Below are 23939 nucleotides of genomic sequence, written 5' to 3'. Positions count from 1 at the left end.
CGCGAGATCGTGACCTGGCTGAAGTCGTACGCTTAACCGACTGCGCCACCCAGGCGCCCCAATCATTTTTAATAGTATATATGTATGTGTGTGTATATATATGTACATACACACTGAATATATATATATACATAACTGTATTCCAATAATTTTTAAATCTTTGTATATGAAATGATGCTTTTCTAGAAAAATCTAATCTCCTAAAGTTGATTCAAAAGAAATAGAAAATCTGAATTTACCACTATCTTTGAGGGGCAAATGGAACATTGTCAAAGATAAACCTCAAGTGGGAGTCAGCTTCCAGAAGGACTGCTTCAGGTTTTCCACTAAGCTAGCTATGTATTCCTGAAGACTGAAAACACCAAAGCCACAGCAATATGCGGTGGAGAAAAGGCTTGCAAACCAGTAGCAAAATAACTGTCTTCGCATTCGGTTTAGAATTAGTACATTTTCCTTTGTTTGTTGTCATAGGCAAAGACTGTGATTTTTAGTAATTGCTTCCTTAGTTGCTTTGCTCAGATTAAATTTGGTCCATGATACTTTAAGAGTCGTCAAAAACCCTGTGTAAACAGACACAGAACTCACAGTGACCCCAGTGCAATGGGTGCAGCCCACCGGCAGCCAATTTAATCAAGGGGGAATTCAGAGTATTCACCGCAAGCAATTGATTTTCAAGAGAAAAGTCAGCAGGATCAAACAGCCTGTTGGGATGAAAATCCCCTGAATCACCCCTATCACCGTGTTTTCTAGCAACTAACTCCTGACTCCATATAGTGTAATAGCCAAATTACTATAATTATCCTGCAACACAAGTGGCATATCAACATTATTTTAAACGTGGATTTTTTTGCATAATCTTTCATTATTATCATTCATCCTCCCATTTGGAAATGGCAAACAACAACAAACTGTGATCTACCCCCGAAAGAAAAAAGGTCACCAAAGAGAACAAATAAAAGGGCTATTTACATGTGAATATACTAACAGAGATGTGTTTTACAGTCAAATACACTCTTGAAATTCATTAAATGCCTTCTCCCCTGCATCATAAATATGGGCAAAACAGACATCACCTACTGAGAAAATAATCCCAGCACGTAATGATCATAACGAACATAAATAAAGCCACTTTTCTTTCAAAGACCGCAAGGCCCTATATGAAAATGTGTTTGCATTTCCACCATCATGAAATGAATCTGACTGGCGGTGAGCATGCCAGTCATAATACAAGTCCTTCCCAGTGCTGAAGAGGAGGATATGAATGCAGTGCCCAGTCATCTTGCTCTCTGCAAAATAACATTCTTAACTGGGTGCCATCATTTGTTGCTGCTGTTTCTAAAGGCATTCAAAAGGACACAGAAACCAGTATTTGAATTAAGATGAAAAATCAGCAACAGATTTTGTTAAGTACAGTTGACCCTTGAACAACAGGGGTTTGAATTGCATGGGTCTATGTATACATAGTATATATATATATATATGTATATATATATATATATATATAATACTGCACAGTGCTTATAAATATATTTTCTCTTCCTTACATTTATTTATTTATTTTAATGTTTATTTATTTTTGAAAGAGAGAAAGACAATCGTAGTGTAAGCAGGGAAGGGGCAGAGAGAGAGGGAGACACAGAATCTGAAGCAGGCTCTAGGCTCTGAGCTGACAGCACAGAGTCCGATGCGGGGCTTGAACTCACGAACTGCGAGATCTGATATGAGCCAAAGTAGGACACTCAAATGATTGAGCCACCTGGTGCCCCTCTTCCTTATGATTTTAATACTTTGTTTTCTCCTGCTTACTTTATTGTAAGAACGTGGTATATAATACACACAACATACAAACTATGTGTTTATTGACTGTTTATGTGATTGGAAAGGCTTCTGGTCAACAGTAAGGTATTAGTAGCTACATTTCTGGAGAATCAAAAGTTTTCCCTGGAGGAGCAGACAGAGCCCCTAACCACCATGTCATTCAAGAGTCAGCTGTAATCAAAAGGTTTGCCAAGCAAGACTTTTAAGTCAGTGTTCCTGACACTAAAACTGGGCTTCAAGTTTGGATCATCTTCTTCCTGGTGTGTTACCAGTCCAGGGGCTCCACCTTAAGAACCCCTGTAAGAGTATATGCTGTCAGCCTTGGAGATAATCACATGAGCTGGGCATAAGTCTGCTATTATATATCTGTATTATCAACATCTCTATCAAAGCATCAGAACTCACATGGTTAACTGTAGAAAACCAAAGTTGGTAAGAGTGACTAAAGCTTTGAAAAAATGTAATTTTGTTACCTTCATATATCAAACACATATTAAGTGGTTAAAAAAAGACAAAAGTCGGTTGTGATAAATATGAATTGGTATATCAAGCTTTGTATGAGCATCAAGTAGAACAGACTTTGCTGCCATTATCTGCATTATTGCCATAGCTTATAGTCTTGGCCAGGGACTTGGCCTTATACACTTGGCTCCAGGGAACTATTAACATAGGACCCTAAGTGTTATGGCTGAATTGTGTCCCCACAAATTTCATATACTTTAGTATTCACCCCCAGTACCTCAGAATGTGATTATATTTGAAGATAGTGTCTTTAAAGAGATAGTTAAAGTAAAATGAGGCCCTAATCCAACATGACTGGAGTCCTTATAAGAAAATTGGGACACAAACAGGGACAAAGGGATGAACATGTAGAGACATGGGGAAAAGACACAGCATCTACAAGCCAAGGAGACAGGTCATAGAAGAAACTAACCTTGCCTACGTCTTGGTCTTGGTTGGACTTCTAGTTTCCAGAACTGTGAGAAAATTAATTTCTAATGTTTAAGATCCCCAGTCTGTGGTACTTTGTTAGGACAGCCCCAGCTAACTACAGAATGTACTGGGTGTTTAAATACTGTTCTGAAATATATAATGCAAATATTTTGGCAGGAATACTGCTATGCTCTAAACATAAGTGTTTCATCCATTTTTGGAATCCATGTTAAAAGAAAAATAAAGTAAAATAGAAGGCAACCCAAGCATATGAACTGGAACATTAGGAAGAGAAGCTAAAAGGCTATTTGATACACCATGAAGATTTGATTTAGCCATTGTTTCTTAGCTTTGGCACTGGAAACTGGTTTCAGGTATTTCCTCCTCCTATAGAGAGAATCTCAGGTAAGTCTAATGGAAAGAAATTTAAATAAGACATAAAGAAACAGGGATGCCTGAGTGGTACAGTCAGCTAAGTGTTCAATTCTTGATCTCGGCTCAGGTCATGATCTCATGGTTTGTGAGTTCAAGCCCAGCATCAGGCTGTGCACTGATGGCCCAGAGCCTGCTTGGGATTCTGTATCCCCTTCTCTCTGCCCTTCCCCCACTTGTGTGCACACGTGTATGCTCTCTCTCAAAATAAATAAATTAATTAAAAAATATTTTTTAAAAGACATAAAGAAACATTTCCTAGCATTTCCTAAATATTTTTAAAACATTTAAAAGGTTTAAATGCCTGGGTGGCTTAGTCAGCTAAGCATCTGACTCTTGATCTCAGGGTCATGAGTTCAAGCTCAGCATTGAGCTTTATGCTAGGCATGGAGCCTACTTAATAGCACAAAAAACTTAAGACAACATTGCTATGTTTTATATGCAGATGTTATGAAAATCATATTTTGAAGGGCCTTTTAAATATAAAGTAGGTAACACTCTTGCTGGGTGGTTTGGTTACAAGGGGCTACACAGATTATTCTTTTGAAAGGCCACAAATCTGCTATATACAACTAAGTTTCTCCCTGCCAAGAGCATATCAGTTCCACAGAGATTTGGTCCAGTGGGCCCTGGGTGCATAATGAGATTCACAGATCTGAACCTCGCAAGGGTTCTTTCATTTTTTTTCAAAATTTCATTTTTTAAAAGCAATCTATACACCCAAGGTGGAGCTCAAACTTAACAACACTGAGATCAAGAGTCACATGCTCTTCCACTTGAGCCAGCCGGGTGTCTCTCATAAGGGTTCTTTCAAAACAGAGACTCCTACTCCCCAGGTCACACCAGCCACATGACAAACAAAAGTTTGGCCTTCTGCTTATTTATTTATTTATTTTTAATTTTAACTAGTAAATGTGGCAATGCCAATACAGCTGTGGAAATGCAGGCTGTGCCCTATTTTGCTTTATGCGTCACCAAGAAGACTGCCACCTCAAATCTGATCCAAAGTTTTTACTGTAACGATGCAGTGAATAAAAGACACAGCTTGATTTTCAAATGCTGGGCAGGGCCAGTGGTGGGGCCAACTGGAAAATAATATTGTTTTGAGCCATTTTATTGTTACTGAAAGAAAATACATGTAAGCTATCAGGCATATACAATGTCCTAATGCATATTCACTAAGCTTTCAGAGAGTCTTATTAGCATTTGGGGGAATCTTAAATTTCATTTAGTACAGTTTCTCACACAAGAAGAAAACCTTTTTGTAAACACCTATGATTGTTTCTTTATGAATTCGTCCAATATTGGGGGAGCTTGCTACTCCTAAGCTACGATTTTCAGTAAACAAACAAACTTTTACTAGAGTTTCCTCATATTGGGAGAAAATCTGCATCCTTAGACTTTGTTCCTATGGTCCCAGTTTAGTCCCAAGGTTTAGTACATAAAAACCAAAATTTAGAAGTACGTGTAATAGGTTATACAAGCAAAATGAGCAGCTGAGAAATGGACACATATACAAGCTATTCAAGTAAAATGCAAATTGAATGTGCATGGTTAAACTTTTCAGAACCAACAGAAACTTGTGATACTGCTAAAGTAAGGACTGGGAGGCTGATTATAATGTATATAAGCCTCTAAACAGGGAGGGCCACTATACTAACTTAAGAATGTTGAGACTTGACATTAATCTTCTGAGAAGGGTTGAGGTTGGTGTGATACTGCAAGTTTCACAGCTGGTGGGGAAAGAGTAGACCTTGGGTCAAGGATTTGAGAACAAGTGCTTTATTTGGGGAGGTGACTCCAGGAAGCACCAGTAGGGTGGTAAGGAAGAGAGAAAGGGAAGAAAAGGCAGTTAGTAAACACATGTCATTACACAGATTACCACTGTGGAATGCTGGAACTGAATCCCATGGAACAACTCCGGGAAACCGTATAAAACTAATGTCTCAGAGTTATCCCACCTGAGAAATGAGAGAACTGGGGTATTTATACCCCAACTCCTGGCAGTTGTATAAAAATAAATGTTTCCACAGCTGGTGGGAAAAGACTAGACAAGCAGCGTCCTGGTGTGGATTCCCTCAGAAGCAGACCTTGAGTCAAGGATTCCAGTATAATTATTTACTTGGAAGTTGAATGACAAAAGAGGTACAGGGGGTAGGGATGTAAGACAGGGAAGCAGAAGCTGCTCCAGGAGTGCTAATTTCCTGGCACTTCCAGCCTGCCTCTTGCATGGGGCAGAGTGGCCTCCCACAGTTCTGGCAAATCCTACAGACACACAGGTGAAGACTGCAGCACATGGAAGTTGTCCAGAGCATAATCACACACACATGCACACACACACACACACACACACACACACACACACACACCCCTGAGGTAAATGGATGGGCCACTGAGAACTCATTAAACTGATAACTCATTACATAATGTGTTAAAGTGAAGAAAACTGATCATGTATCCAGTGTCGTAGACACACCATTGGAGTTTACAGTCAAAGCCATCCAAGATAAAAAGACACCTTGCCAAGGAGAGTGCGCTAGGGCTGGATTCTGGGTCCATCTGCCCCTGATGAGCTTTAAAACCTTGCATGAGCTTGGACAGGTATAAAAAGGAAACACTGTCACCCATCCTAGTCTCCTATGTCAAGTTATGGGGATAAAATGAGATAATATATTTGACAATCCTTTGAAAAGTAAAAAGTACTAAACAAAATACGACATATAAGGCACAGTGATGTGTGCTCATTTGAAACAAGAATTTTAGTTCATATTTTAGAGAAATTATATTTCTTTTAACTTGAGACTTTCATCAGAAAAACAATGAACACTATAGATCATAGCACATTTAGAATTTTCTCTGGAGCCTCATTCTTTGTTGTTGTTGAAGGATGATGGCAGCAAAATGTGTTGATGACTCTTTTCTTACATATAATAAGCTGCTGATGATTTGTGAATCCATCCCTGAGTTATTTGGAAGCCTATAATAATGCTCCCTGATGACAATTTCATAATCATCTTTGTATCAGTGAACATAAAGCTGGATTTTCAAAAATAAACAAGGTGCAGAAGATAACAAGAGAAGTTTTCCTATTTCTTTTAGATAAATAAATTTAAGTAAAAATATTAAAGGTGGTAGAGAGGAGTAGGACTTCCTTTAGCTTCCATCTCTCTGTGGGCTTTCTGGTGTATGTTTTAAAGTCCAGAGTTTGGGGCACCTGGGTGGCTCAGTCGGTTAAGCGTCTGACTTCGGCAGAGGTCATGATCTTGCAGTTTGTGGGGTCAAACCCTGCATCCAGCTCTGTGCTGACAGCTCAGACCCTGGAGCCTGCTTTAGATTCTGTGTCTCCCTCTGTCTCTGCCCCTCCCCCACTCACGCTTTTTGTCTCTCTCTCTCTCTCTCTCTCTCTCTCTCTCTCTGTCAAAAATAAATATATATTTAAAAAAATAAAGTCTGGGGTTCAGCCTAAATTTTAAATTTTGTTCTCCCCATAAAGTTTCTAAAATAAGAATTTTTTATTCATTCTATGTATAGAATATCGTTAGCCTCAGGGCTATTCAGGAAAACACTGGAAAGGACTTTATCTTTTTAACTTGTTTTTTATAACAATAATAGTCACAGGCAGACATAAAAACAACAAATTTTTTTGAGGATTTACTCTGCTTGGCACTGAGCTAAGCACATAATGTAGATTCTAACATTTAATCTTCCCAACAACTTTTTAGGTTAGATACTACTTATATCTCCATTTTATAAATGAAAAAATGGAGCTATAAAGCCTACTTAATGCTGCCTTTGAGAAGAATTTATGCACTTGAAAGTGACAGACAACTTATGGTTCAGCATTGTCTCATGCAGCAAAGTTCATCAGAACACTCCAGTATCTCTTTGCTGAGAAGCACAGGCAAGCCAGCCTTCACTATTAAAAAAGAATGGCCTCAAATCTTTCTTTTGGGAAGAGTGTTGTTGTCAGTACAAAGAGGAAACACCTCTCCATCTGTGGCTCTGTAAGTTCTCTGTAATGAGTGTGAACATTCAGATAAGCTCCATACATCCATGTGCTTGGTTTCCCATTGAGAGCAAAAGATCAGCCAGAGAGACAACTGCCATTGTTGTACACTGACAAGTCCTTTGCCACCACCCAGTGTGTTCTTCTTCCTATTTTTAAACAATCTTAGTATCATCTTTCAGACATGACAAAGCAGAGCAATTCAAAATGCCCTGATTTTAATCTTGGAAGACTCAAGTAGGTAAAAGTCCAGTTGCAAAGAAATAACTATCACTAACAATGATGGTCAACATTTACTGAGCACTGAGTCTGCTCAAGACAGAGTAAAGCCCTTGACATGAGTAATCTCAGTGAAACTTCACAACTCACCTATGTGGAAAGTATTAATATTATTCCTATTTTACAAAGGAAGAAACCCAGGCTTAGAGAAATGAATTAACATACTCTGCATCTATCTGATTTAAGAATGGAAACACTTACCTGCAAAGATACCCAAAGATGCAGCAAGACCTCATCAAAATACCAAAGTCTGAGATTATTTAACTTTACTTCGTGAAGAACTTGATACAACAATATTTTAAAATCATTTTAAATCATATGGCTTGGGGCGCCCAAGTGGCCCAGTCGGTTAAGTGTCTGACTTTGGCTCATGTCATGATCTCGCAATCTGTGAGTTCAAGCCCGGCGCCGGGCTCTGTGCTGATAGCTCAGAGCCTGGAGCCTGCTTCAGATTCTGTGTCTCTCTCTCTGCCCCTCCCCCACTCATGCTCTGTTTCTCTCTGTCTCAAAAATAAATAAATGTTAAAAAAATTAAATCATATGGCTAGAAATAATTTAAGCAAGTTAAAAATGACTACTTGCAATAGACCCATAATATATAATAGTTTGTCAAAGACACAAACACAAAAGCACTGATGGTTGGGATTAAAACTTAAAAGCATATGGAACTTCTCAAGTTATTGACTTGAAAAAAACATTATATTCTGGTGTGTGTGTGTGTGTGTGTGTGTGTGTGTGTGTGTGTGTGTAAAATGCTGAAATACTACCAATTATTTCACAACGAACATTCTGAATTTAGGGAACCTTAAGCTATAGGGCCATCATGTCAAACTATACCTGTGCACTTCCGACCATCTGTGCTCACAGATATGTGCACTGGATTTCATTAGCCATGGGAACCATACCTTAAAGGGGACTGGAAAAGGAGATATCAAAGAAACCATATAGTCCCATCACTCATCAAAAGGCACAGTTGTGTAGAAGGCATGGATTTAATTCCTGACCCGTTCCTGTGATAGCCACTGTACCTTCACTTCCTTCAGTGCTTAGCTCTGGAGGTGGTTGCAGAACATCATCAGGATGTGGAACGCAGAGTCCATGGAAGGGCCCCAAATCAAAGCACTCATGCAGAAGCTGCATGTTCACTCTTGAGCACACACTCATGAACCCGACAGCTACACCTTCCACCTGAAACATCCAAAACATCTCATTACTCTATCAGACTGCAAATGAATTCTCATCATGAAACTGCCATGAGCCCACAGCACGTCGGGACAGTCGGTAACTTGGCAGGCACTTTGAAATATTTAAGGAAGTGAGAAGTATCTTTCTTTAGAAGCTCTAGTGTCTAGAACAATGCATGGCCCCCACAACGTGCTCCAAAAAACATCCAATGAATGACCACTGTGGACAATCGTAGAATGGATACGTAACTTCAGGAAGTTGCTAGAGTTCTTGAGGGAAAGAACATGTACCCTCTTTGCCCAGGGAGTGCCCCCAACCTGCCCCATATCCTTTTTATTATGCCACTGCAAGCCCAGCCTTCCTGTCCACTTTCTTCCCCTCCACAATGCACAGTCTTGGTAAGATTAGCCATTGTTCCAGTGTCCATCCAATTGACCCTTGATTTAGAGATGTTCATGGTCACCTACTCTTTATCAGACTGGAACTTTGATTTTCTTGAATTTATTCATTTATTTGGCTGGATGGTCTCATGGGGAGGAGACTCGAGGCCAGAGGTTTGGTAGGGATGTTTAAGTGAGGTAAACTTGCAACACTGGTTCACCGTGTGGGTCTGATTTGCAAATACATCACCTCCTAGCATCCTAACAGATAACTAGTTCTGAACCTTGGTCTCATGATTTTAGACCTCTGATAAGGAATATACAGATGGGAAGATAAGTGTGACAATGTGATATAACAAGAAATACATATTTGGTCTTTATCCCTGGTTCCTGGCACAAAGCCCCTAAAACACTTGTAATTTCCTGAGAGAAGGGTCTTTTGTTTTTCCTAATAAGCTCCTTTCAGTAATACCTGTTTATGCTAATGAGGTGACTCCTGGAGACCAGGAGCTGATTGTCAGAAAAAAACAAGTATGTGATTGATTAGAGGGTTGGAACTTTCAGCCCCACCCTCTGACCTCTGGAGAGGGGACAGTGGCTCCAGATTGAGTTCAGTCACCAATGGCCAATGGTATATATAATCAATCATTAAGGGAACCGCCATAAAAACCCCTACACAGTGGGAATCAGGAGTTTCTGGGCTGGTGAACACATAGAAGTGCTGGGAGTTGACATGCCCAGAGATGACATAGAAATTCAGGGCTCTTTCCCCTGCACCTTGCTGTATGCGTCTCTTCCATCTGGCTGTTCCTGAGCTGTATCCTTTATAACAAACTGGAAATAGTAAGTAAAGTCTTTCCCTGAGTTCTTTGAGCCATTCTAGCAAATTACTGACCCCAAGGAAAGGGGGTGTGGGAACCCCTAATTAATAGCCAGACAGTTAGAAGTTCAGGTGACACCCTGGGACTTGTTACTGGCATCTGAAGTGGAAGCAGTCTTGTGGGCCTGAGACCTTACCCCGTGAGGTCCACACCAACTCCACATAATGTCAGAATTGAATTATAGGACACCCACTCAGTATCTAGGGAGATGAAAAATTGGTTGGTGTAAGCAAAACCCTACATATTTGGTATTAGAAGTGTTATGAGTCGAGAAAACAAGTTATCTCCTTTTTACAAAATTCTTTAAAATGTTTATTCAGTTTTTGAGAGAGAGACAGCACGAGTAGGGGAGGGGCAGAGAGAGAGGGAGACACGGAATCCAAAGCAGGCTCCAGGCTCTGAGTTGTCAGCACAGAGCCCAATACAGGGCTCAAACCCACAAACTAACTGCGAGATCATGACCTGAGCAGAAGTCAGCCCCTTAACCGACTGAGCCACCCAGGTGCCCTGAGAAAACAAGTTATCTCCTAATGAGTAATTAGCTGATCTGCACCTATTATTGGTACTGATACAAATTAAAGAAATTTAATTCTATCACAGTCTGCATTGACAGATATATGTGACTGAAATTCTTTACGAGGTCCCTTCAATAATTCTGAATGTCATACTTCCCTGCAAGAAAAGCATTTAAAATTTTAAAAGAAAACAAGAGATAATGCATAGTTCTTTACTTAACTAATCCTTCTATGATAATTATTGTGTTACATATATATATACACATACACACACATACATAAACATATATATATATCAAATCGCCATGTTTTACGTCTTAAACTTATACAATGTTATGTATCAATTATATCTCAATAAAATTAGAAAAAAAGAGAAAACTAAATTGTACATAAATAACTCCTCCTATTAACTATAACGTGGGTTTTAAGCAAATTCTGGTTGACTGATGAGACTGACAGGTCTTGTAGAAACCAGCATTATTAGGTCCTACCCTTCAAGCACTTAGGCTGTATTTCTTGAGACAACCATTCCAGGCAGGAAGCAGAAGAACTCATCATAGGCATTCCCTAGTCCCAAGAATGTAGCATCTTCCCATAAATGTCAGTCAGAGAAAATGGTTAATATTTTAACCTACTGAAGCACAAAATTAAGCTACAATAATGCTCAGTCTTCTACATGCGCACAGAAAAAATTAGGCATTAAACTATTTGTTCTCAAATGTGTCTTCTAGTTGAAAGTCATTTGTTTTCAAACATGTGTTTGAAAAATAAATGTGACTGCCTTTGTTTTCTCCCTAATGCTGAAATACAAGAGAAATTCTTAAAAATTAATTTTTCCATGCATACTCCTTTCTTTAGAGCCGCCCCCCCCCCCCAATGATACTAGCTGTACAAGGCTGGATTTACACAGCTGTCTTATAAAGCCATCGACACTTTAATAAAAGTCCAAAATAAACATTTTAATTTTTTTCCCAAATAACAAGTGATTGTTTGTCTTGTTTGCACTCATGAACAAAGGCTGCGTAGCCACAGTTGTCTGGCTTCTCTGTAATTTTAGGCCCAAGACTCAGCAGACGCTGATTAACCAATCCATCTACCATATGTGCAGAAAGAGACGGCCAGCCTCACTCTCGGCAGGGAAAATTGGCATCCATCTTGGTTCACATGGAGATGTCCTTCTAATCTACAGCCACGCTGGCGCAACGAAACTTCGATGGCCTAAAATACCTTTCGCTGGCTTCACGGCGAGCTGCATGTGCATGATAAGAATGTATTATTTATAAGACTGCTGTTAGTAATGAGCTATTACACTAATGGCTCATTGTGTTTGGAATTTGATTTCAAATGGCATGGATCACACATTCTGATGAAAATGAGAAAAAACATGTTTTGCCATTAGGAACAAAGATGTAACGTTCTCCAATTCTACAACCTGTTATATTCCCATCATTCATCCTGGGTTGTGACAATTCACAAAAGTTCACAATTATGAACCACGACTGAGCAAGGACATATTGTGGAAATGTCTTCTCTTTCCTTTGAGTTTCTTTCAAATAACTAGTCAGATTTGATAAACACCATTCTCAAATATGAATTTGTGGGAGTATTCAAATGCATCTTTGTGAGTGTGTGTTTTCTGGAAAAATAGATTCAGCGAACTTTCTTTACTTGAACCATGAAAAGCCATTGATTATTGACTGCTATCAATCCTCCAGGTGACAGAGGTTACTTTCCACCACAAAGGTGTCTTCAATTATCTCATACGAAGGGAGAAAAACTGAAAGTTTTGTTTATTGTTTTTGTTTTTCCTGTGAGAATATACACGATGATACATTAAGCTCTGACTGCTAGAAACTCCAATGTGCAGTGGCCTTCTCTTCACAAGCAAGTCCATTAGAGACATGTGTGCACTGTACCATTCATGCTTGCTTCTAAAAAGCCCTATGGTCACTCATCCCTTTTGGGTGACAGTACTTCAGAGGGAGGGTGCCCTTACTGTGACCACTGCCAGCTTTGATCTCCTCTGCCTGATGCCAACGGCAGGGCTGAGCTGGCAGGCTCTGCCCACCTGCAGGTCAGTGGCGCCTACTCGGACCACTGCTGTCCATGCTGTGGATGATGCCAAAGCAGACGTTCTGCCCATCTGTCTCTAGGAGCCGCCCTTGGCCTCCAACCACCCTTCCCTGAAATCTCAGTTTGGAGTAAACACCAGATGTCAAGGTAAGCCAGGATAAAGTTATGAAAGGCAACTTGCAGCAAAGTGAACTCAAAACTCCTCGAAAGTAGCTATCAAGCCAAAGAAAGCTGCACAGTTAAAAACCTTTAGTCCAGAGTTTCCTACATGGCACAACCATAGCTCCCAGGTATTCTATGCACATGGCCTGTAACCACCATGGGCTGGTGTGGAAAGGGACAGACTTGATGCACTCTGTTCTGTTAACTCTAGTCAATTGTAGTCACACACAAGCATGCTGTGCTGCTCATAAATTCTCAATTAGCAATCGGGGGCAAAAGCCCCAATTAATCATTTGCCAATCTCTGTGTTGCAAATATTCCCATGGTGGCCAATTTTTAAAATGTTTTCCCTTCCTTCCTTCCTTCCTTCCTTCCTTCCTTCCTTCCTTCCTTCCTTCCTATCTCTCTCTCTCTCTCATTCTTTTGAGACGGGGAGAGAGAGAGAGATGGGGAGGGGCAGAGAGAGAGAATCCCAAGCAGGCTCCACACTATCATTGTAGAGCCTAATGTGGAGCTCGAATTCTCAACTGTGAGATCACGACCTAAGCTGAAATCAAGAGCTGGATGCTTAACCAACTGAGCCACCCAGGCACCCCCCCCAACCCCCGCCTCCATTGTGGCCAATTTAAACCACCAATGTGATGTCACTGAACAGGAAGTTGGGAAAAGATGCTCAGTAGCCACTATTATATAGTATTTCTACCAGAGAGCCTAGACATAAGTAATCTCAAGACCAAAGATAATAAAATAATTAGGAAGTGGTGAGTGTTGAGTAGTTATTAACTTTGTTTTTTAGTGTAACTTATTACATTGCAAGTTTATATAATTTAATTTTTAATAATGCCTGTGTTTAACAACCAGTGTAAAAAGTTCTTGAAGATTTAACACTTGGCTCTTGTAAGCCAGAATGAACTAGTTCCCATATACCACTGCCTGCAGGGCCAGCAGAAGGAAGTCCAGGTGGTTGGGAGAAGGGTCCAGGAAGCAGGTGGGCAGGGAGTAACAGCACTAATCTTGAACTCAGAAAAGCTTAAGACACCAGATATGGCTCAGTAGAGACTAGGGATGTGTTCCCAGATCCTAGGCTGGCTTCCTCCTTGTGAGAGTCCTGCTTCTGCCCTTCATTTTAAGATTGAGGTCCATGGTCTAATTGCCACAGAACATGAAGTGTCTGATGTCTGATATAACATGGCCTCTCAGAAACTGGGCTGGACTCCATTTGCCTCTTTAGAGACACCGAAGGATCCTTGCAGGGTTGACACTGCAGTTTTCAGCCTGAAACTTTGCTCTGATGTTTACATGCACTGCAAATGTGTGACATGTGACTAGAGAGGGAAAAAATGTGGGGGTAGTTGCTGCAGCTGCTCTTCACAAGCCCTAACACAAATCAACAAGAGCCAAAGTATGGAAAGAGCCCAAATGTCCATCAACTGATGAATGGATGAAGAAGATGTGGTTTATATATACAGTGGAATACTACTTGGCGATGAGAAAGAATGAAATCTGGCCATTTGCAGCAATGTGGATGGAGCTGGACAGTGCTATGCTAAGTGAAATAAGTCAGGCAGAGAAAGACAGATACCATATGCTTTCACTCATATGTGGATCTTGAGAAGCTTAACAGAAGACCATAGGGGAAGGGAAGGGGGAAAAATAGTTTCAAACAGAGAGGGAGACAAATCATAAGAGACTCTTTTTTTTTATTATTTATTTTTTTAAATTTTTTTTTTTAACGTTTATTTATTTTTGGGACAGAGAGAGACAGAGCATGAATGGGGGAGGGGCAGAGAGAGAGGGAGACACAGAATCGGAAGCAGGCTCCAGGCTCTGAGCCATCAGCCCAGAGCCTGACGCGGGGCTCGAACTCATGGACCGTGAGATCGTGACCTGAGCCGAAGTCAGACGCTCAACCGACTGAGTCACCCAGGCGCCCCCATAAGAGACTCTTAAATACAGAGAACAAACTAAGGGTTGACAGGGAGGTGCTGGGTGGGTGATGGGCATGGAGGAGGGCACTTGTTGGGATGAGCACTGCTGTTGCATGTAAGTGATGAATCATGGGAATCTACTCCTGAGGCCAAGAGCACACTGTATACACTGTATCTTAGCTAACTCGACAATAAATTATATTAAAAACAACAACAACAACAACAACAAAACAAATTATTTGGGTTGAAACTGGCACCTTAAAGCCAAAGAATTAAAAGCCTTCTCCAGAGTGATGTCACCATCACAGTGGCATAAGGATGTCCATCATTTTTGTCCCCAAGCTCAACAGCAAATACTTGGCATCCATCCATGAACAAAAGGGCCTTTGAGGGAGCTCTGGGATCCAGCACCATACCCCAGGGACCTGGAAGAGTCTTGCCCACTGTGCATGAGGAAATAGGCAGACAGACCTCAGTGTTCACTGTGAACCCTGTGAACTGCGAACTGGCTCCAGCCCATCTTGGCCATGGTCCAGAAGCCCTTGGAGAATAGGGACTTAGACAATCACTTACAGAGGAGAGAGTCTTTGTAAAAGCACAATTTCCAGAGAAGTTCCAGGACTCCACTGAAGCAAAAAAGTATGAGTTTGGATGTGCCGGAATGAAAAAGAGGAACAGTTTGACCTTACCCATGTCACCCATCCCCAATGACGCACAGCTTAGGGGCATTAAAGATCTTCCTTGGCCCATGGTTTATCCAGTGAGAAAAAGGGAGTAAGTGTGAGTAAGCACCCAGCCTCCCCAGCTGTGTGGGATGCTTCCAAAGGGGCTCATTTCTTTCACCTCATCCAGAGTACTTAATCGGGAGCTCCATGACTGGGGTGGGTTGGGGGGCAGAAAGAGGCTGGAGAGAGCAGCAAATAGTACTCTTGGAGGGCAATAAAGAGACACGGTTCCTAACTGCACTGTGAATTCCATCAAGAAGCCTGCCCACAAACTTCTGGGAACACCCTTCCCGCAAAACCCCTCAACTGGCTCACAAGCACTCCCAGCTCCCCTTGTGCCTCACCCACATGTCATCCCACCCCGTGGCCAGTTCCTGTGCATGCTCCTGACAGCACCATGAGCAGACATTAGCATATGGCTGGTGAGGACCACAGAAAAGCAGTCATATCTGTGGCCAGAGAGAGACGACAAACTTGAGCTGCTACCTTTGGCAAAGTAAAAGAAAGACTGTCAGCACTCAAGCCTGGTACTTTGCAAGATCCAGAAAATGCATACAAACTTAAGAAATGTGCCACAAAAGGGAGCAAGATGGGTGGAGCAGATGTATCCATAGAAGATCTAAGAACCCCTCAGGATCTCTAGCAGGGCTGACAGAGGTATGTCTCCTCTGAAGAAAGCAAACACTGGAGGAGGTAACCACTACTTCAAATGTGAAAACAGTAATGCAAAACTCCAAGAAACATGAGAAAATCAAGAAAGTGACATCACCAAAGGATCACAATAATTTTCCTGAACCAAACTCAAAGACATGGAGGTCTCTACCTTACCAGATAAAGAATTCAAAATAGCTGTTTTAAGGAAACTCAAAGAGCAGCAAAAAAAGAAAACAAAACACAAAAAGAGAATTCAATGAAGTCAGGAAAATGATACACAAACAAAATAAGAAGTTTAACAAAGAGACAGAAATCATAGAAAAGAACCAAACAAACTCTAGAGCTGGAGAATGAAACAAAGAAAAGAACAATATGCAACAGAGATCATCAGCACCAGACTTGGTGAAGGAGAGGAAAGAACCCATGAGGTTGAAGACAGGATCTCTGAAATTATCAGTTCAGAGAAAAACAAAGAAAAAAGAATGAAAGGAAAAAGGGAAGCCTATATAATCTGTAGGATATCATTAAAGGGACCAATTGGCAAATCACTTCAGTTCTAGAAGGAGAAAGAGGGAGAGGGGACAGAAAGATTTTTTAAGAAGTGATGGCTGAAAACATGCCAAATTTGAGTAAAGATTTGGATATCCATAATAAACCTCTCAAAAATCAAAGACAAAGATGTAGCAAGAGATAAAAAGCTTATAACTTACAAGGAAACCCCCATAAAGCTACCAGAGGACTTCTTAGCAGAAGCCTTACAGCCAGGGGAGAGGGAGATGATATATTAAAAGTGCTGAAAGTGGGGCGCCTGGGTGGCGCAGTCGGTTAAGCGTCCGACTTCAGCCAGGTCACGATCTCGCGGTCCGTGAGTTCGAGCCCCGCGTCGGGCTCTGGGCTGATGGCTCAGAGCCTGGAGCCTGTTTCCGATTCTGTGTCTCCCTCTCTCTCTGCCCCTCCCCCGTTCATGCTCTCTCTCTCTCTGTCCCAAAAATAAATAAACGTTGAAAAAAAAAATTAAAAAAAATAAAATAAAATAAAAGTGCTGAAAGAAAAAAAAAACTGCCAAACAGAATACTTTACCTTCAAAGCTGTCCTTCAGAAATGAAGGCTAAAAGGAGACTTATTCAGATGGACAAAACATGAGGGAGTTCACCACTAGACCTGCTTTATAACAATACTGAAAGGAGTTCTTCAAAGCTGAAATGAACACGAATTAGTTGCATGAAACCATATGGAAATAAACAACACACTGGTAAAAGTAAGTATGTTGTCAAATTCAGAATACTCATACTGTAATATAGTGGAATGTGAACCATTTAACTCCAGTAAAAAGGTTAAAGGAGAAAGTATTAAAACTAACTATAGCTCTAATAATTTATTAACGAATATACAATATACACACATACAGCTGGCAAACAGACACATGAAAAGATGTCCAACCTCACTAGTCATCAGGGAACAGCAAATCAAAACCACAGTGAACTATCACTTTATACCTGTCAGAATGGCTAGAATCAAAAAGACAAGTAAAAATAGGGGGACAAAACAGAAGAGACTCATAAATATGGAGAACAAACTGAGGGTTACTGGAGGGGTTGCGGGAGGGGGGATGGGCTAAATGGTAAGGGGCACTAAGGAATCTACTCCTGAAATCATTGTTGCACCATATGCTAATTTGGATGTAAATTTTAAAAAATAAAAAATTAAAATTAAAAAAAAAGAAGAAATAACAAGTGTCGGTGAGGATGTGGAGAAAAAGGAGCCCTCATGCACTGTTGACAGAAGTGCAGATTGGTACAGCCACCAAGGAAAACAGTATGGAGGTTCCCCAAAAAATGAAAAACAGAAATACCATATGATCCAGTAATTCCACTACTGGGCATTTACCCAAAGAAAATGAAAACACTAATTCAAAAAGATGTATGCATCACTACGTTTATTACAGCATTATTTATAACAGCCAAGGTATGGAAGAAACCTGAGTGTCCATCAATAGACAAATGGATAAAGAATATATGGTATATATATACACTGGAGTATTACTCCACCATAAAAAGAATGAGATCTTGCCATTTGTGACATGGATGAAACTAGAGATTATATTATGCTATGTGAAATAAGTCAGACAGACAAAGATAAATACTGTACAATTTCACTTAAATGTGGAATCTAAAAAACAAGATAAATGAATAAACAAACAAAAAGCAAAAACAGACCCATAAATACAGACAACAAACTGATGGTTGCCAGAGTGGGGGTAATGAACAAAATGGGTAAAGGGGAGTGGGAGGTACAGGCTTCCAGTTATGGAATGATTTAGACATAGGGATAAAAGGTACAGCCAGGGAATATATAGTCAATGGTATTATGATACCATAGTATGGTGACAGATGATAACTACACTTGCTGTCACCATAGCATAACATACAGACTTGTCCAATCATGTTGCACACCTGAAACTAACGTGTGTCAACTATACTTCAATTAAAAAAAAATGAGTACACAATGTAAAAAGAGGTAAGCTGTGATATCAAAAACATAAAGTGGGGGAGTTAAAGGGTAAAGTGTTACATATGATCAAAGTTAAGTTGTTAATAATGTAAAATATACTGCTAGAGCCAGGAGGCATTTTAGGTAAGTCTCATGGTAACCACAAAGCAAAAACCTATGGTAGATTCACAAAAGACAAACAAAAGGGAATCTAAGTGTATCACTACAAAAATTCATCAACTTATAAAGGAAGACAGCAAGAGAGAAAGAAAGGAACAAGGATACTACAAAAAAAAAAAAGGCAGAAAATAGTCAAGAAGATGCATCAGTAAGTCCTTAAGCTATCAATAATTACTCGAAATATAAATGAATTGTAGTCTCCAATCAAAAGACATAAAGTGGTTGAATGAATAAGAAAGACTCAACTACATGCTGCCTAAAAGAGACTCACTTCAGCTTTAAGAAAACATTCAGGTTCAAAGTGAAAAGAAGGAAAAAGATATTCCATGCAAGTGGAAACCAAGAGAGACCAGGGGTAGCTATACTTACACCAGACAAAAAGACTTTATGCCAAAAAAGAGTAACGAGAGACCAAGAAGGTCATTATATAAATGATAAAGGGGTCAATTTATCAAGAAGATATAACAATCATACATATATAAAAATTCAACATCAAACCACCTAAACATATTATGCGAATACTAAAAGATAAGAAGGGGAAAATAGGTGACAATAATAACAGTAGGGGACTTCAACACCCCCACTTTCAAAAATGGATGGAACATCCAGACAGAAAATCTACAAGGAAATGTTGGACTTAAACAATACTTTAGCCCAATGGACCTAACAGACATGCACAGAACATGCCATCCAACAGCAGCAGAATATACATTCTTCTCCAGCACACACAGAACATGCTTCAGGATTGATGATCATAAGTTAGTTCACAAAACAAGTCTTAGCACATTTAAGAAGACTGAAATCATACCAAGTATCTTTTCTGACCACATGTTATAAAACTAAAAGTCCGTAGCATTTTGGACAATTCACAAATGAGTAGAAATAAAAAAACAAAATGAAACATTCCTGAACAACCATGTAGTTGTTCCAAAGAACAAGTTAAAAAGGAAATAAAAAATATCTTCAAAAAAACAAAAATGGAAAGACAATATACCAAAACCTATCGGATGTTGAAAAAGCCATTCTAGGAGGTAGATTTATAGCAATAAATAGCTATATCAAGAAAAAAAGATTGCAAATAAACAATTAAATTTACACCTCAAGGAACTTGGAAAAGGAGATCAAATTAAGTCCAAAGTTAGTAGAAGGTAGGAAATACAAAGATCAGAGCAGAAATAAATGAAATAGGCTAGAAAACAGAAAATTTCAATGAAACTAAGAGTTGATTTTTGAAAAGTTAAACAAAATTGACAAACCTTTAACTAGACTAAGAAAAAAAAAGAGGACTCAAAGTCAGAAACGAGGGGCACGTAGGTGGCTCAGTTTGTTAAGTGTCCTACTCTTGACTTCAGCTCAGCTCATGATCTCACAGTTCATGGGTTTGAGCCCCACATCAGACTCTGCACTGACAGTGTGGATCCTGCTTGGGATTCTCTCTTTCTCTCCCTCTCTTCCTGCCCCCTTCCCACCTGTGTGCACATGTGCACTCTCTCTATATAAATAAATAAATAAACAAACAAACAAACATTAAGGAAAACAGAAATGAAACAGGAGACATTACAACTGGTAACAAAGAAATACAAAGGATCATAAGGATTACTGTGAACAATTGTGTGGCAACAAATTGGACAACCTAGAATAAATGGATAAATTCTTAGAAACATACAACTTACCTAGACTGAATCATGAAGAAATAGAAAATATGAACAGACCAATAACAAGAGATTGAATCAGCAATCAAAAACCTCCTGACAAAGAAAAGCCCCAGACCAAATGGTTTCACAGGTAAATTCTACCAAATATTTAAAGAAGAATTGGCACTGATCCTTCTCAAGCTTTTCCAAAAAAATTAAGATGAGGGAATACTCCCAAACTCATTTTATGAACCAAACATTACCCTTATACCATAGCCAGGTAAGGACATTACAAGAAAAGAAAACTATAGACCAATATCCCTGATGAATACACATAGGAAATTCTCAACAAAATATTAGGAAACTGGATTCAACAGCACATTAAAAGGAACATACACCATGATCAAGCAGGACTTATTCCTGTGAGGCAAGGATGGTTCAACATACACAAATCAGTAATTGTGATACACCACACTAATAGAAAAATAAAAATCATATGATCATCTCAATAGATGCAGAGAAAGCATCTGACAAAATATCACACCCCTTCATGATAAGAATGCTCAATAAATAGAATACAGTAGAAAAATGTTTCAATTAAATAAAGACCATTATGACAAGCCCATAACTAATATCATACTCAACAGTGAATGGTTAAAAGCTTTTCCTTGAAGATCAGGCACAGGACAAGGGTGCCACTCCTATTCAACATAAAACTGGAAGTCCTTGCCAGAGAAATCAAGCAAGAAAAAGAAATAAAAGGCATGTAAATTAGAAAGGAAGTAGTAAAACCATCTGTTTGAAAATGATATGATCTTATATAGAGAAAATCCTAAAGACTCCACCAAAAAAACCATTAGAACTGATAAACAAATGCAGGAAAGTTGCAGGATACAAAACCAATGTACAGAAATCAGTTGCATTTCTATACACTAACAATAATATACCTGAAAAAGAAAGAAAATAAACCCATTTGCAATAGTATTAGAATTAATGTTGTTAAAATGTCCATACTACACAAAGCCATCTCTAGATTCAGTGCAATCCCTACCAAAATTCCAATGGCACTTTTCACAGAAATAAAACAAACAGTCCTAAAATGTATATTGAACCACAAAAGACACCAAATAGCCAGAGCAATCCTGAGAAAGAAGAACAAAGCTGGAGGCATCACACTTTCTGATTTCAAATCATATTACAAAGCTGTAATAATCAAAACAGTATGATACCAGGATAAAAACAGACACAAAAGCAAGTGGAACAGAATCAAGAGCCCAGAAATAAACACCTGCATATACAGGCAACTAATATTTAATAAGGGAGCCAAGAGTACTCAATGCAGAAATGATTGTCTCTTCAACAAACACTGTTGGGAAAACTGGTATCTACATGCAGAAGAGTGAAATTGGACCCCTATCTCAGACCACTCCCAATGTATCAAATACTTAAACATAACACCTGAAACTGTATAACTCCTAGAAGAAAACATAGGGAAGAAGCTCCTTGACACTGTTCTTGGCAACAATTTTTTGGATATGACATCAAAATCACTAATAAAAACAAATATTAATAAGCAATAAAAACAAAAATTAATAAGAAAGACTATACCAAACTAAAAAGCTTATGCACAGCAAAAGGAACAATCAACACAATAAAAAGGTGATCAACACAATGGGAGAAAGTATTTTTTTTTTTAATTTTTTTTAATGTTTATTTATTTTTGAGACAGAGACAGAACATGAACGGGGGAGGGTCAGAGAGAGAGGGAGACACAGAATCCGAAGCAGGCTCCAGGCTCTGAGTTGTCAGCACAGAGCCTGACGCGGGGCTCGAACTCACGTACCGTGAGATCATGACCTGAGCCGAAGTCGGAGGCTTCACCGACTGAGCCACCCAGGCACCCCTGGGAGAAAGTATTTTAAATCATATACTGGAATATCAGATAAGGGGTTAATATCCAAAATACATAAAGAACTCATACAACTCAACAGGGGAAAAATGACCCAATTTAAAAATGGACAGAGAACCTAAATAGACATTTATTCCAAAGAATACATACAAATGGCCAACAGGTACATGAAAAGAGGCTCAACCTCACTAATCATCAGGAGATGAAAGTCAAAACCACAATGAGATACCCCTTACACCTATTAGGAAGGCTATCATCAAAAAGACAAGAGATAGCAGGCATTGGCAAGAATGTGGAGAAAAAGTAACTCTCCTGGACCACCTGGCTGGCTCAGTAGGTAGAGTATGTGACTTGATCTCAAGGGTTGTGAGCTCAAGCCCTATGTTGGGTGCAGAGGTCACTTAAAAACAAAATATTTTTAAAAAAAAATGTAATCCCCATGCATTATTGGTGGTAATGTAAATTGCTACAGCCAGTATGGAAAACAGTATGCAGGTTTCTCAAAAAAGTAAAAATAGAATTGCCATATGACCTAGCAATCCCACTTTTGGGGGTATATCCAAAGGAAACAAAAACAGGATCTTGAACAGATATCTGCACTCCCATGTTCATTGTAGCATTATTCACAATAGCCAAAATATGGAAACAACTTAAGTTTCCTTCAACAGATTAATGAATTTTAAAATGTGGTATATATGCATACAATGGAATATTATTTGGCCACAAGAAAGTAGGAAACCCTGCCATTTGCAACAACATGGGTGGACCGTGAAGGTATTATGCTAAGCCAAGTCAGAGAAAGGCAAATATTACACGATATCACTTAATATGGAATCTAGGGGCACCTGGGTGGCTTGGTCGGTTAAGTGTCCGACTTCAGCTCAGGTCATGATCTCGCGGTCCGTGAGTTTGAGCCCCGCGTCAGGCTCTGGGCTGATGGCTCAGAGCTTGGAGCCTGTTTCCGATTCTGTGTCTCCCTCTCTCTCTGCCCCTCCCCTGTTCATGCTCTGTCTCTCTCTGTCTCAAAAATAAATAAACATAAAAAAAATATGGAATCTAAAAAAGGAGAACACATAAAAACGGTAGAACTGTGGTTACCAGGGGTTAGGTGGTAAGTGAAATGGAAAGAAGTCGGTCAAAGGGCACAAAATTTCCAGTTATAAGATAAATAAGTTCTAGGGATCTAATGGACAGCATGGTGATTATAATTAACAATATTGTATTATATATTTGAAAGTTGCTAAAAGAGTGGATCTTAAACATTTTCACCACAAGAAAGTACTGGTAAGTATGTGACAACAAGGAGGTGTTAGCTAATGCTATGGTGGCAACTGTTTTGCAGTATATAAGTGTATCAACTCGACATGGTGTACATCTTTTTTTTTTAATGTTTATTTATTTTTGAGAGAGAGAGGTCACACACGCATGCCACAGAGGGGCAGAGAGAGTGGGGCGGGAGGGAGGGGGAAAGGAAGATCCAAAGCGGGCTCTGTGCTGACAGCAGAGAGCCTGATATGAGGTTCTAATTCATGAACTGTGAGATCATGACCTGAGCTGAAGTCGGATGCTTAACTGACTAAGCCACCCAGGTGCCCCAAAATGGTATACATCTTAAACTTACACAGTGGTATATGTCAATTATATCTCAATAAAGCTGGAACAAATAAATAAAAACCTCCAAAAAACAAAGCCCTGACTAAACTGGGTTTGTCCATTTTGGTCATTCAAAGACCTGACTGGGGTCTGCGTGAATCA

The 23939-nt window shown here is 39.6% G+C and overlaps 1 protein-coding gene across 5 annotated transcripts in view; it reads right to left on the bottom strand.

Moving 5' to 3' along the window:
- Window positions 1–23939, bottom strand: part of CFAP61 (cilia and flagella associated protein 61) — a 281759-nt gene that overhangs the window by 216484 nt on the left and 41336 nt on the right. For all 5 annotated transcript variants that reach the window (XM_040447823.1, XM_040447824.1, XM_040447825.1 and 2 more), the window contains exon 8: window positions 8497–8656. In XM_040447823.1, the coding sequence (XP_040303757.1) occupies window positions 8497–8656 (160 nt within the window). The remainder of the gene's footprint in view (window positions 1–8496; window positions 8657–23939) is intronic.

This window comes from Herpailurus yagouaroundi, unplaced genomic scaffold (assembly GCF_014898765.1).
Source record: "Herpailurus yagouaroundi ecotype Mexico unplaced genomic scaffold, PumYag 196, whole genome shotgun sequence".
In the NCBI taxonomy this organism is placed as follows: domain Eukaryota; kingdom Metazoa; phylum Chordata; class Mammalia; order Carnivora; family Felidae; genus Herpailurus; species Herpailurus yagouaroundi.
Note: the sequence above shows the minus strand (reverse complement) of the source record. Positions and strands in the feature narration are given on the sequence as shown.